This window comes from Delphinapterus leucas, chromosome 7 (assembly GCF_059928025.1).
Source record: "Delphinapterus leucas isolate spDelLeu-1000000601 "Yukka" chromosome 7, BTC_Dleu_Yukka2, whole genome shotgun sequence".
In the NCBI taxonomy this organism is placed as follows: domain Eukaryota; kingdom Metazoa; phylum Chordata; class Mammalia; order Artiodactyla; family Monodontidae; genus Delphinapterus; species Delphinapterus leucas.
The window spans coordinates 100851839-100865593 of record NC_143135.1 but is presented as its reverse complement, the minus strand read 5'-3'; the positions used below and the strand labels follow the sequence as shown (position 1 = coordinate 100865593).

The window sequence follows — 13755 nt, the reverse complement described above, 5'->3', positions numbered from 1 at the left end:
TCCATAGAGGATATATTATAAGTAATAGTAAGGTTATTGTAATACAATATCAAAAATAAATCTGTATTCTCTTTGGATGACAAAATTAAAGTTGATTCTTATCTTCTTTATACTTTTTTGTGTTTTTAAAATTTCTAAAATGAACATGTAATACTTCTTTCAAAATAGCAAAACAAAGTTTTTTCTTTTAAAAAGTGTTCTATTCTACATACCTTAGAAAGCCGGAAGTCGACCAAGATCTTCTCATCCATTTCTACCAAATTCACTTTGAAAATGAGTTTATTGTTTCTTCTATCAGTTGTTGATACAGTAACCTAAGACAATGAAAATAAGGTCAAACCAGATGTGTGGGCAGAAAATACTCTAAATAAAAACTATAATCTTAGTTCAGTGATACTACTGGGATAAAAATTTGAGAGACGCTTTTATAACAGGAGCTGCGCCAGCTGAAAATCCCACTCCTTCTAGGACTTTCCTCTCCCAATGGGTATGTGTGTGTCCAACCTGTGTGTCCAAGACCGACCTGTAAACAGGACGCAGCTCCGTTATCGGGGATTGAGTCTATGTGAACTCTTAGCAACAAAATAAATTTAGTATTTTACCAAGGTACAACCAAAAGAGGAAACAACTGAAGAGAATAAAAATGGGGGACTTCCCTGGTGGTCCAGTGGTTAAAACTCCATGCTTCCAATGCAGGGTGTGTGGGTTTGTTCCCTGGTCGGGGAACTAAGATCCCATGTGCCATGCAGCATGGCCAAAAAATGAAAAAAAAAAGGAAGAGAGAGAGAGAGAGAGAGAGAATAAAAATGGACTGAGAGGAAAAACAAGATTATTAAAACATAAAGAAAAAGAGAGGCCAGATTTGTGGGTAAAAAGCTATAGTGGCAATCAGAAGATGGTGAAGGTCTTAAGAGGCCTTTCAACTTCCACTTTTAGTGTTTTAGAAGCTCAGGCTAGAAGAGTGACATGGAAAGAAAGGCCAGGCCAACAGCCAGCACCAAGACCCCAAACGTGGATGAGGCTGGCCTGGACCACAGAAAAGCCATCAACTCCAGCTGGATGAATGAGCCCGAGCAAGATCAGCAGGTTTGCCTAGTTGAGCCCAGCGCAAATTACAACAACATTTTTAATAATTCTCACCTCAAGAAATGACTATTAAAGAAACACAGGTGTACCACAACAGTGCAACACTGGAACAACATTATGTTTTGAGAAAACACAAGACACTCAGCATATCTGAAGTAGGTTATTAAACTTCAAAGACAAAGAAAATTCTCCAAAGATTCAGGCAGAAAGAATTAATTGAGGAGTAATGTCGGTAAAAATGGGAGATTAGGAAACTTCAAAAGCCCATTAACTCCACAAAAGCAATGAAAAATCTGGCAAAAACTGTCAGAATCAACTTTTTCAGAACACTGAAAACTAACGAAAAGCTTGCAGCAACACAGGGGCACTCATACAGAACAGATGAGCTTTCTCACATTGTAACCACCTTATTCCCAACTCCCACTCCTCAGCTCAGTAGTAGCCTTGAAAATAACCATCCACATTCCAGGTCCAGGTACAAATGCAAGAATAAACCTCATTCATAAACTGTCTTAAGCTGTTCTACCTTCCTGCAAGACCTGCTCAACACGCTTGTCTTTATTTTGCCTGCCTAACTACACAGGACTTGTGTTAAAGTTGCCACCTGGGGAGCATCTGTCAAAAGTACCTACAGGCAACTGCTTTAACCCTTGCTTACTGGGGTAATGCAGAACAGTTGGGACAAACAGATTACCTAAAAAGGCTGAAAGGAAAGGTTTAGGAGTGAGATGTTTTTGAGGGATAAGAGTTCTGAAAATCTCTCCCATATTCCTGGGACTGTAAAGCCTATACTTATGCACAGGGCACTGTACATGCTCAAGAAAGGTCTGAGAAGGCTCTAAGCTCTGCCTCTGGCTGACCATGAGGCACCACACAAGCAGGAACTGAAAGCTAACGCAGAGCTGTAAACTGCCTGGCTGGGTATTGACGGCATGCCCCAATACGCACATAGAACCCCTCTGCAAAAACTAGCTTTTGGTTCCAGGAATTTAATGTTTAATCATTAGCTCACCATTGAGCTAACAGAACAAAGATTTCAGAGATCACACACAACAAAGAAGACAGACACTGTAATATTTGATCAGAAATGTCACTAAACAATCAAAAACTACATCAGTTGTCAATGATAACAAACCCTGGGAAGAGGGGAAAATCTATTTCCAGGGTTGTCACATTATAATATTCAAAATGTCCAGTTTTCAATAAAAAAGGATAAAGCATACAGAAAAATGAGAAAATATGGCCTCCACACAGGAAAAAAGAAGTCAGTAGAGAACGTTCCTAAAGAACAGAAAGAAGAATGAAGAAAAATGAACAGAGTCTAAGAGACCTGCGGGACATCATCAAGTGCATCAGAATATGCACAATGTGAGTCCCAGAGAGAGAGGAGAGAATGGGGCAGAATGAACATTTGAAAAAATAATGGCCAAAAACTTCCCAAATTTGATGAAAAACAATCCCATCCAGGAAGCTGAATGAACTTCAACTAGGATAAAGTGAAAGACATCCACACCAAGATACATCATATTCAAACTGTTGAAAGACAGTGATGAGAGAATCTTGAAAGCAGCAAGAGAAAGTGACACATCATGTGCAGAGATCCTCAATAATATTAACAGCTGATTTCTCATCAGAAACCACGGAAGCCAGAAGGCAGTGGAATGACACAAAGAGCTAAAAGGAAAAAACTGTCAAGAAGTCCATATCTGGCAAAACTATCCATCATAAATGAAGAAATGAAGACATTCATAATTAAAATTTGATAGAGTTTGAAACTACCAGACCTGCCCAAAAAAGAAAGAGTAGGGGCTTCCCTGGTGGCTCAGTAGTTGAGAGTCCGCCTGCCGATGCAGGGGACACAGGTTCGTGCCCCAGTCCGGGAAGATCCCACATGCCGCGGAGCGGCTGGGCCCGTGAGCCATGGTCCCTGAGCCTGCGTGTCCAGAGCCTGTGCTCCACAATGGGAGAGGCCACAACAGTGAGAGGCCCGCGTACCAAAAAAAAAAAAAAAAAAAAAAAAAAAATTAATTAATGTAATATACCTTATTAACAAAGGAGAAAAGTTTAGCCAAAAAGTAGATACATCCCAGATGTCCATCAATGGATAAATGGATAAACAAAATGTAGTCTCTCCACACGATGGACTATCATTCACCCATTGAAAGGAATAAAGTATTAATAAATGGTACAACATGAATTAACCTTGAAAATATTATGTTAAGTAAAAGAAGACAAACACAAAGGGTCACATACTATACAATTCCATTTATATGAAATGTCCAGAATAGGCAGTTCACAGAAAGTATATTAGTGGTTGCCAGGGAGGAAGGTATGAGGAATGACTGCCAATTGGTATGGAGTTCATTTGGGGGGCAGTGGAAGGTTCTAGATTTAAATGGTGATAGTTGTATAATCTTGTGAATATACTTAAAACTACTAAATTGTACCCTTTAAAATGGTTAAAGTGATAATTTTTATAGCATATGAGTTTTATCTCAATAAATCTACCTAAAAAAAAAGAGTGTATTATCTATACAAGTGAGAGGAAAATCAGGCTGGTCTCAGATTTCTGCACAATCATATTTTTCCCTAACCTTTAATTTTGAAAGCTTACAAATCTACAGAAAAACTGGAAGAATTGTGCAATAAATAACCACAAACCCTTTATTGGTCTTATCAACCTAGATAGCATGTTTACTTTTCTTTTTTTATGTGATTGTCTTTTTTTTTTTAACTTTTAAACTAAGTTATCAACGGCACACACTTCACTATGTGCCTCCTGCAAAGACATTCTCCTACAAACCACAATATTATCATCACACCAAAAATCTGACACTGATTCAAAAACATTATCTAATATAAAACCCATATTCAAATTTCCCCAACTGTTCCAATAACATCCCTTATAGCTTTTTTTCTTTAAATCCATGATCTAGTGAAAGATCATGCCTTGCATTATTTATCAGGCCTCTTTGGTCTCCTTTAATACAAAATATTCCTCTTTTTGTTTTTCATGATATTAAGATTTGTGAAAAGCCTAAAGACAGGTTAGAATGTCAATGTTATAAAAATGCTACAATAACATAAACAACAAAAATTGGTAGATGGGAGCAGGGAGATGGAGGAAATATGGGATTGTTCATGGATCCATCTTTCATAGAAGGGAGTTGATTGTTAACTGTTACAATTTAAGTATAGTACATAGTTTTAAAGAAAATGACTTGAGTCTCTTAGTGTCTTTAATAACCTTAAAGAAGTCTTTTAAGAAATATTATTTCTTAAGATAAAGAACATTTTACTTAAATTTCTTCAGTTTCAACTGTTTCTTTTTCAAATTAAACTAATTATGTTTTTAAAATATACTGACAATGATAGTTTTTTATTCAAATATTTAAATTTTTCTTCAGGAAAAAAATATAACAAAAATCAATGAAACATACCTGATTCATACAACTTTTCTTCCACTGATAGCCCAATTTCTCACAAGTCTCTTTCAGGCATTGGTAAGATTTGTCAGCATCCAATTTGGTAAAAAATCGTGTCATTCTTTTGACCAAGCGCTGCCAGGGGTTCTACATGTCAAATAGAGGAAAGCTGAATAAATCATCAGATTTATCACCAAAAGCAGTCATATCATAGCTATTTGGTCTGAAAATTTTTTTCTCTGACTTAAGATTCTTATACATCAGAGTCTCCCCTAGGAATTCCCTGCTGGTCCAGTGGTTAGGACCCTGCGCTTCCACTGCAGGGGGCATGGGTTTTATCCCTGGTCAGGGAATTAAGATCCCATGTGCCATGATGTGGCCAAAAAAGCAAACAAAAAACAAAAAAATCTGTATCAAGTTTTAATATTATATTTCTTAGATTTATATATTAAAAGAAAAAAAAGACTTTAAGACAATAAAAAATAAAGGGCTGCCATTATTTATTCGAAAAACTTTACCTGTGAGGATCCTGGGGTGCCGAGCAGCTGACTATTCAGAAGCATATGATCAGGACATGTGGGCTGGGAAAAACTGATCCCTTGTACCAGTTTATCAATGTATGAAGGGCTGGTGTCCCATAAGGAAAGGCCTGTCCGTGGTTCTGGCTGAGAAGTGGAGTACTTCACATTTTCTTCACTGCAGCATTAAGATATGGAGAAAAGTATATCTTTAAATAAAATTCATCAGGCCTTTCTTATATCACATTACCATTCTCACACTGAAAAACATATTCATCATAAGAAAACAATGTATACTTGTATTATTTTTCATGGGGACTATTATATCCAACAACTACTTGATTTTTTATTAATCAGTCTTACCTAGAAGCACTGTTTACTGGAGAGAAGTCCAAATTCGATTGAATATGCTTAGAGAATCCGCCAGGAGACTCTGATACACCACCTGAAGTGACTCGGGGCCTCTTTGCCCCTAAAAAAAAAACATAAATCCAAACGCTTTCAAGTTTTCTATGCAGATATTTTTTGTTTGTTTGTTTGTTTGTTTATGCAGATATTTTTTAATTAACCCAGCTGACAACTTGAAGAAGTAAAACCATATCTAAATTCATTTATTTAACACAAAATATTTATACGACAAATAGTGGCTCCTCCTACATGATTTTATGAGAAACGTGGTCGTTAGGAACTTAGTAGGACTCACTTGCCAAATTGTATAAACTACACATTTCATAAATCCTGACCTCTAAGTATGTTCCAAGTGCAGGCCATAATTTTAATGGTACCATTTATAGTAACAGAATAATGTTCGATGAAGACTGAGAGACCCAGCTAAGGCATCAAAATTTTTTAAAATAGAAAATAATTTGTGATGATGACAATGAACATTATGAATCTGTTCTACCCAATCTTCTTTGCTCCTCTAGAAAAGCTTTACCTAAAATAATCATTATATAGAATATGATGCGACTATAAATTCATGGCTACTACCCTCAGCTGGATCCTCAACCTGGACAGTTAGTCCTACGTTTCTCTAGTCAGTTTCCTCTCCCTTTCCGCAATGATTCTTTCAAAACTTCTATACTCCTGTCAGATTAACCAAGACCACCCTCCAGGACCTCATTACTTAGGATATGATACCATCTCCCATTTCACAAAGAAAATAAAGTCACTGGAAACTCCCTCAACTTGCCACTACCAAATCCGCTAACTTACTTGCATTCCTACCCATCCTCTCCCCTTCCATCCTCCCATCAAATGTCCATCCCTCTACTTGTAGTTGAGCCCATACCCTCCTTTCTCCTCAGGGACCTTGACGCTCTTTTATTCCTTCTCTCTTAGACTTTGAGCCTCTTCCTCTCAACTGGATCTACCCCCAAACCATTTAAACATGCTTAAGTTTAACCAACCTTTTTATTTATTAATCCATTCATTCAAATATTTTATTAAGCCTACTATGTTATCAGGCAGTAAGATGGGAGAAACGGCATGTTGTTATGCTGATAAGAAAGATCCAGTAAAGAGGGAAGAGTTAATAATGAAGCAGAAACAGAGAAGAATTGCTAGACTGAATAAGCAAAAGAGAACTGCATCTAGTGCTCAAGAGAAAGGGCTGGTTTATATCTGGAGCAATTTAGCCAGAGCAACGGGAGAAAGCAGAGTATACGAGCACAGAGGCAGTTAATCAGGTGGGTAGAGATGGTGGTAGGAGTTTGTGGGAATTCCTTTGTTATTGCTTCTGTTTCCCAGCGAAATAGGAAGTATTGCCACCAACTGAGAGTGAGGATGGAGAAGTTGAAGAGAAAATGAAAGGTATAAAAATGTGATTTAGGAGAGTAGTGTTGTGAAAGAAGTGGGGAAATGCATTATGATTGCCTGGAAGGATTAAGGGCCCACTTGAGATCAGTGATCTTGAATTGAAAGCAGACAGTGCTGCATATTTTTCTTCACCTGCAATCAGCTGTGGAGGTATAAGTGTAGAGTGGGTACAAAACAGGATTAAACTTAGCTTAGGTAGACTTGCTCAGTAAGTATGATGAAGAGAGAATGGGCAATGGACTTCCCTGGTGGCACAGTGGTTAAGAATCCACCTGCCAATGCAGGGGACATGGGTTCAAGCCCTGGTCTGGGAAGATCCCACATGCCGCAAAGCAACTAAGCCCGTGCGCGACAACTACTGAACCTGTGCTTTAGAGCCCGCGAGCCACAACTGCTAAGCCCGCGTACCACAACTCCTGAAGCCCATGTGCCTAGAGCCCATGCTCCACAACAAGAGAAGCCACCGCAATGAGAAGCCTGCGCACCTCAGTGAAGAGTAGCCTCCACTCGCTGCAACTAGAGAAAGCCCGTGCGCAGCAACAAAGACCCAACACAGCCAAAAATAAATCAATAAAATAAATAATTTTTTTTTTTAAAGTGAGAATGGGCAAGGAAGTTGAAGATAAATGTAAAGAAGTCATTACAGTGACTAACCTTGGGATTTAAAATAGTGAGGATGGAACTTGGGACCGAGAAGGGGGCAGATAAAAGATAGTGAAAAGGTAGTAGAATTGATGGACTGCAAGTCCAGGTGGGATCAAAGTGTTGCTGGAGTCAGGGTACTAGAGGGAGGAAACCAGAAAAAAATGTACTGGTGGTCCAAGCAGGATGCTTGAAGACAAGATCGCTAGAGGAGAGAAAGTCAAGGAAATGTGAGGTGATGACAGTGGAAGGACCATCTAAATGAATATTTAAATTACCAAGAACCATGACAAAAATTACGTCAAGAGCTGTGCTGGAGAGAGTGACAGTGTGGCAGGAATTTTAATTTGAGGTTCAGAAGGTGATTATTACGAGGGAATAGTGGGTGGTAGAGTCTGATAATAGGATTCAAAATGACGGGCAGAGGAATATGAACAAGGAGGATGCCTGCTCCACTCCCAGATCAAGGGTATGAGGGTGCAGGAAAGAAAACACCTACCACCTGAGAAGAAGCAATGTCCTGAGAAGAAGCAATGTCCTCAGGGGAGAGCTGGATTTCAATTAGAATAAGGTGAAAGGTAAAAGAAACATTCAGGGAAGAGTTAAAAATTCCTCATTCATCTCTAGCTATTGTTCTCTCTCAGCCAAACTTCTTTACTGAGCTGTCTACACTCTGCTTAACTCTCTTTTACACTAGAATCCCTCTACAATAGAGTTTTTTGTTTTTTTTTTTCGGTACGCGGGCCTCTCACTGTTGTGGCCTCTCCCGTTGCGGAGCACAGGCTCTGGACGCACGTGGCATCTTCCCAGACCGCGGCACGAACCCGTGTCCCCTGCATTGGCAGGCGGACTCTCAACCACTGCGCCACCAGAGAAGCCCTAGAGTTTATTCTTAACTCTCCACCAAAACTGTTCCTGCCAAGATCATGAATAACTGCCGTGTCATGGAATCCACAGGACAAATTTACTCCACATTCTTCTGATGTCCCATCTCTCTGGCTACTTTTCTGTTTCTCTGGCCTCTGCCCATCACTTAAACACTGGCATTCCTTAAAATTTCATATACTCAATTTAATTTACTACCACAGTTTAAATCACCATCTATTTACAGAAAGCACCTAAATTGACATCTCCAGCTTAGCCCTGTTTCCTGAGTTACACACATGCATGCACACAAGCACACGCACACACACACACACTCCTATGAGACAGTTTTACTTAACTTCTCAAATTCAAATAAAATGTCCAAAATCAAATAAAATTTCCCTGCAAATCTGTTTTTCCTTTTGAGTTACATCCAAGTAAATGGTTTCACCATTTACACAGCTGTTCAAACCAGAAAGGAGACATACTTTGACTCCTCACTCTCCTTCATTTTCCACATATAAACAATCACCAGTATTATCAACTCTAGTTCTTAAATTTCTCTGGAATCAACTTCTTCTTTCCAATCCCACTATCACTAACCTAGTCCAGCCTACCATCTTCTCACATCTAGGATCAAAAACAGTGAAAAAAAGTAGTTAGAAAGATCTTTCAAAACCAAACACATAAGCATGTCATTTCCTTGCTTAAAGTCTCTCAAAAGGTTTTCCCAACAGCCTTCGGTTAAAGCCCAAGATCCTTAACGTGGCTTACAAGGTCTTCCACGGTTTGGTTGCTATCTACCTCTCCAACCTCATCTCAAACCTCTCTCTCTCTCTCTCCCTTCTCCATTCACTTACTTTCTCAGCAAACATTTACTGAATGCCTGTGATGGACCACACACTATGCTAAGCACAGGTAATGCAATGATGAACAAGCCAGACATGGTCCATGCCATACTGGCCTTCTCTCCAGTTCCTCAAATGCACCACTTTCTAACCTCCAAGACATCCCAGATGCCGCTTCCATGTTCAGAATCTGCCACTCATCTTGCTACTACTCTTCTGGCTAGCTCCCCTTTAACCTTCAAATCTTAGATTTAACGTGATTTCCTCAGCAAGATAAGTGTTCTTTGTCACTTAAGGCTTGGTCAAATTCTTAGCTGTAGTACCCTGACTTTCCACTTTATAATTATTAATGAGCTTAAAATTATTTTTTCTATTTCTGGTTTTTGTACTAGACATTATAATCTTCATGAGGACAGAGACCACAGCTCTTTTGTGTTGTTGACTTATACTGACTTTACAAGTACCTTTTTTTCACAGAAAAAAAAATACTTGTATTTTAAGGATATTACCTTTCTTGAGTGGTTTGTTGTACCATCTATCTTTTTTGATGTCTGGGATGGTAATCCTTACTGATGGATTCTCAACTAGGATTTTATGCAGCAGAGCTGAAAACAAAACATTAAGACAACATTTATAAAAGACTCAAATAGATTAGAAAAGCCTACAGCTTGTGGTGTAGAACACACATCCTCTATTGCTTTCCTTATGTCCAAATATTATTTCTGGGGAAGAGAAAGAATAAAGCTACTGAATTTTTGCTTTAATTTCATGCATTCTTTGCTACTGTCTATATCTTTGAATATTCTTCCCAGAGCTGACTCTCAGTTGTTTGCAAATAAATAGAACAAGAGCTAGGTGGAAATGTTTCTCTTCACTTGATATTTATACAAAGATAGCAAAAAAAACCCCCTTTTATCCATTTTCAATACCAAACTTCACTGTTCCAATATGTCATATTAAGTCCTCATTCACACAATTTTATAAGGGAAATTTACTTTCCAATAACTTTTTAAAAAATATTTATTTATTTGGCTGCGCTGGGTCTTAGTTGCGACACATGGGATCTTTGCTGCTGCACACGGGATCTTCACTGCTGCAATGTGGGATCTTTAGTTGCGGCATGTGAACTCTTAGTTGCAGCATGCATGTGGGATCTAGTTCCCTGACCAGCGATCGAACCCAGGCCCCCTGCATTGTAGGCACTGAGTCTTAGCCACTGGACCACCAGGGAAGTGCCTCCAATAACTTTTTAAGAGACAGTAATAAAAGCAACCATCATCCTAAGGTACCTTAATTATATTGATAAAGAATTCATTCATCTCCCAACACCAAAATAATTTTCTAATGGACTGAAGATTTAAATGAAAAAAATAAAGCCTTAAAAACATAAATGAAAACATAGGTAATTTTTTTCTAATGCTGAGGGTAGAAAAGGCCTTTCCAAACATGATGATATAGTCAGAAACCACAAAGGACAGGTGCTAGATTTAAATAAATAAAAATATAAAACGTCTGGGGACTTCCCTCGTGGTCCAGTGGGTAAGACTCCAGGCTCCAACACAGGGAACCCAGGTTTGATCCCCGGTCAGGGAATGAGATCCACATGCATGCCACAACTAAGAGTTCACATGCTGCAACTAAGAAGCCCACATGCCGCAACTAAGACCCAGTGCAGCCTAAATAAGTAAATAAATAAATAGCTACTTAAAAAAAAAAGTTAAGTTTAAAAAATATATATAAAACTTCTGCATGTCAAAATAGCATAAACAAAATAAAAATACACGACAAATTGTCAAAAATATTTGTAACGAATGCAAAGATCTAATGACACTAATATGTTTTTCAAAAACCTCATATAAAGTAAAAAGAAAACCTCCTACCAAAAATGAGCAAAATAGACACGTTCACAAAAACAGACTAAAAGCTAATAGATATACAATGAATATACAACTTCATTGGTACTAAATTTAAAATAAAAATAAAAAACAGAGGGGCTTCCCTGGTGGCGCAGTGGTTGAGAGTCCGCCTGCCGATGCAGGGGACACAGGTTCGTGCCCCGGTCCAGGAAGATCCCACATGCCGCGGAGCGGCTGGGCCCAAGAGCCATGGCCGCTGAGCCTGCGCGTCCGGAGCCTGTGCTCCACAACGGGAGAGGCCACAACAGTGAGAGGCCCGCGTACCGCAAAAAGAAAAACAGAATACGGTTCTTATATGTAGGCCTATTAGATTAGTCAAAAAAAAAAAGTTTAAGGGTCTTCCTTGGCAGTCCAGTGGTTAAGACTCCACGCTCTTCCACTGCAGGGAGCACGGGTTCCATCCCTGGTCAGGGAACTAAGATCCTTCATCCCGCACAGCATGGCCAAAAAAAAAAGTTTAAATGTAAACTAGTTAGACTGTGATGAAATGGTACAAACTTTCCGGAAAACAATTTGGCAAAGTAAACAATAATAATTAAAAACTGTATACATCTTTGACCCTGCAATTCCACTTCTGGGGTTTTACTTTAATTAAATAATTTAAAGGTATGTGCAAAGATTAAGTTATATGGATGATCATCATATCTCTTTCACAGCAGTGAAAAATTAGAAAAAATCCTGAATCTCTAAAAAGGTGAACTGGATAAGTATAGTAAGCCAGCCATGTCCATATAGCAGAATATCATCACAGTCTTTAAAAACAGTGATGTAGACCTACAATTACAGTCATGAAAAAATGTTCACAAAGCATTAACACACACAAAAAAACTGGTTACAAAATAACATGTATAGTGGGATGTCATTTTTTGTGAAAACACACATACTTATAAATAATATACATATATAACAAACACATAGTTTTTACTACAAAATATAGAAGCACATATCAAAACATTAAAAGAAGCTATTCCGTGGGAGGGAGGGAGACGCAAGAGGGAAGAGATATGGGAACATATGTATATGTATAACTGATTCACTTTGTTATAAAGCAGAAACTAACACACCATTGTAAAGCAATTATACTCCAATAAAGATGTTAAAAAAAAAAATAAAGAAGCTCTTCCTGAGTGCTGGGATTATAGGGTTGGATTTTACAATTTTTTAATTTATTATTCTTCTACTTCCTCTATAAAGATCATGGATTATTTACATAATGATTTAGAAGTTAAAAAGAAAAAAAAATGTAAGAAAAAAATTCAAATAGCACTAGGCTTCATTATCCAAGAAATCAGTACTTTACATCAAAATAACCCAGTTACCTAGAGGAGCAGAATCGATTTTTTTCCAAGGGTTGAGGTATGTTTTTTTTTCTTTCCAATCACAATATTCCTGACAACTATCACTAGGCTGGTCCCACGGCAATTCTGAAAAAGAAACAAGTCCCAGTTTTCTGAGTGTTCAAATAATTATACAATTTTAAGGGAAAATAATCAATGACACAAATCCAGTAAAAGTTTCCTCCAAATTAATTCAATATGGTTTCCAAACTAAGAATGCCAACTCTAAGAAATTTTAGAGGCACTTCTAAGATAGATAGTCCACTTCCTGCCTTACTCTTTTCCAAAAGTATTCACATGAATTTTAAAAGAGAGAGCTACTGTGATATTTCATTTAATAGCTATACATACTTCATTTTTAAAAACCTTTGGGATTAAAAGTTCCAAATTAGTTACAAATAAGTTAATATTAAAATACTATCACATAAATATGGATCCCCTTGATTCATTTCATTTATTTTGGTATAAGAAACCTGGCTTTCCTAAGGACAGGAATTTTATCATGATTAAAAAACTCAAAGCTGCTGCATAGCACAGGGAGATCAGCTTTGTGACGACCTAGAGCGGTGGGATAGGGAGGGTGGGAGAAAGGCTCAAGAGGGAGAGGATATGGGGATATATGGATACATATAGCTGATTCACTTTGTTGTACAGCAGAAACATACATAACATTGCAAAGCAATTATAATACTCCAATAAAGATGAAAAAAAATTACGCAGAAAAATAAATAAATAAATAAAAAGCTCTTACCTCCAGCCAACATTGCAGTAAGTACTATTCCACAGGACCAAACATCAACTGGTTCTGCATGAAATTCTTTTCTCTTTAGAAGTTCTGGAGCAACATACGGTAAAGTACCACACATCTTGTTCAATAAACGCTCACGATTATTATGCCGAAACACTGTTGCCAAACCAAAGTCAGAGATTTTGAGGTTATCTAAACCAAAGGAAAAGAGGATGGCACTGGATAAAAATGTTTTGTAAATAGATATACTTAAAGGAGTTGAGTTGTATTGGAAAACCACTGGTGTTATGACCAAAAAGAAATTTTAAAAAAGAAGAAATTAAAGACATTATCATATAGTTAAAACTAGAAAAAGGCCTCATGGCTTCTATTAACTTAAGACAAATATTGTCAATACACAAACAGTATGGACCAGATTAAAGAAAGATCCTGGAGTCAAAAGGGCCTTCTAGAAAAGAGCACTCCAGACTTAAACACTGAAAAGAGAGCCATGCCCTCATCGGGTTGTGCAGAGGGCAGGAGGGAGACATCAATAACATACTAGGCACAACTT

The 13755-nt window shown here is 37.9% G+C and overlaps 1 protein-coding gene across 3 annotated transcripts in view; it reads right to left on the bottom strand.

Moving 5' to 3' along the window:
• CHEK1 (checkpoint kinase 1) overlaps positions 1–13755 on the bottom strand; it is a 38473-nt gene that overhangs the window by 12391 nt on the left and 12327 nt on the right. For all 3 annotated transcript variants that reach the window (XM_022560365.3, XM_022560366.3, XM_022560367.3), the window contains exons 6-12: positions 13206–13394; positions 12437–12541; positions 9711–9806; positions 5393–5501; positions 5030–5207; positions 4527–4658; positions 213–314 (exon numbers count right to left, since the gene is read on the bottom strand). In XM_022560365.3, the coding sequence (XP_022416073.1) occupies positions 213–314; positions 4527–4658; positions 5030–5207; positions 5393–5501; positions 9711–9806; positions 12437–12541; positions 13206–13394 (911 nt within the window). The remainder of the gene's footprint in view (positions 1–212; positions 315–4526; positions 4659–5029; positions 5208–5392; positions 5502–9710; positions 9807–12436; positions 12542–13205; positions 13395–13755) is intronic.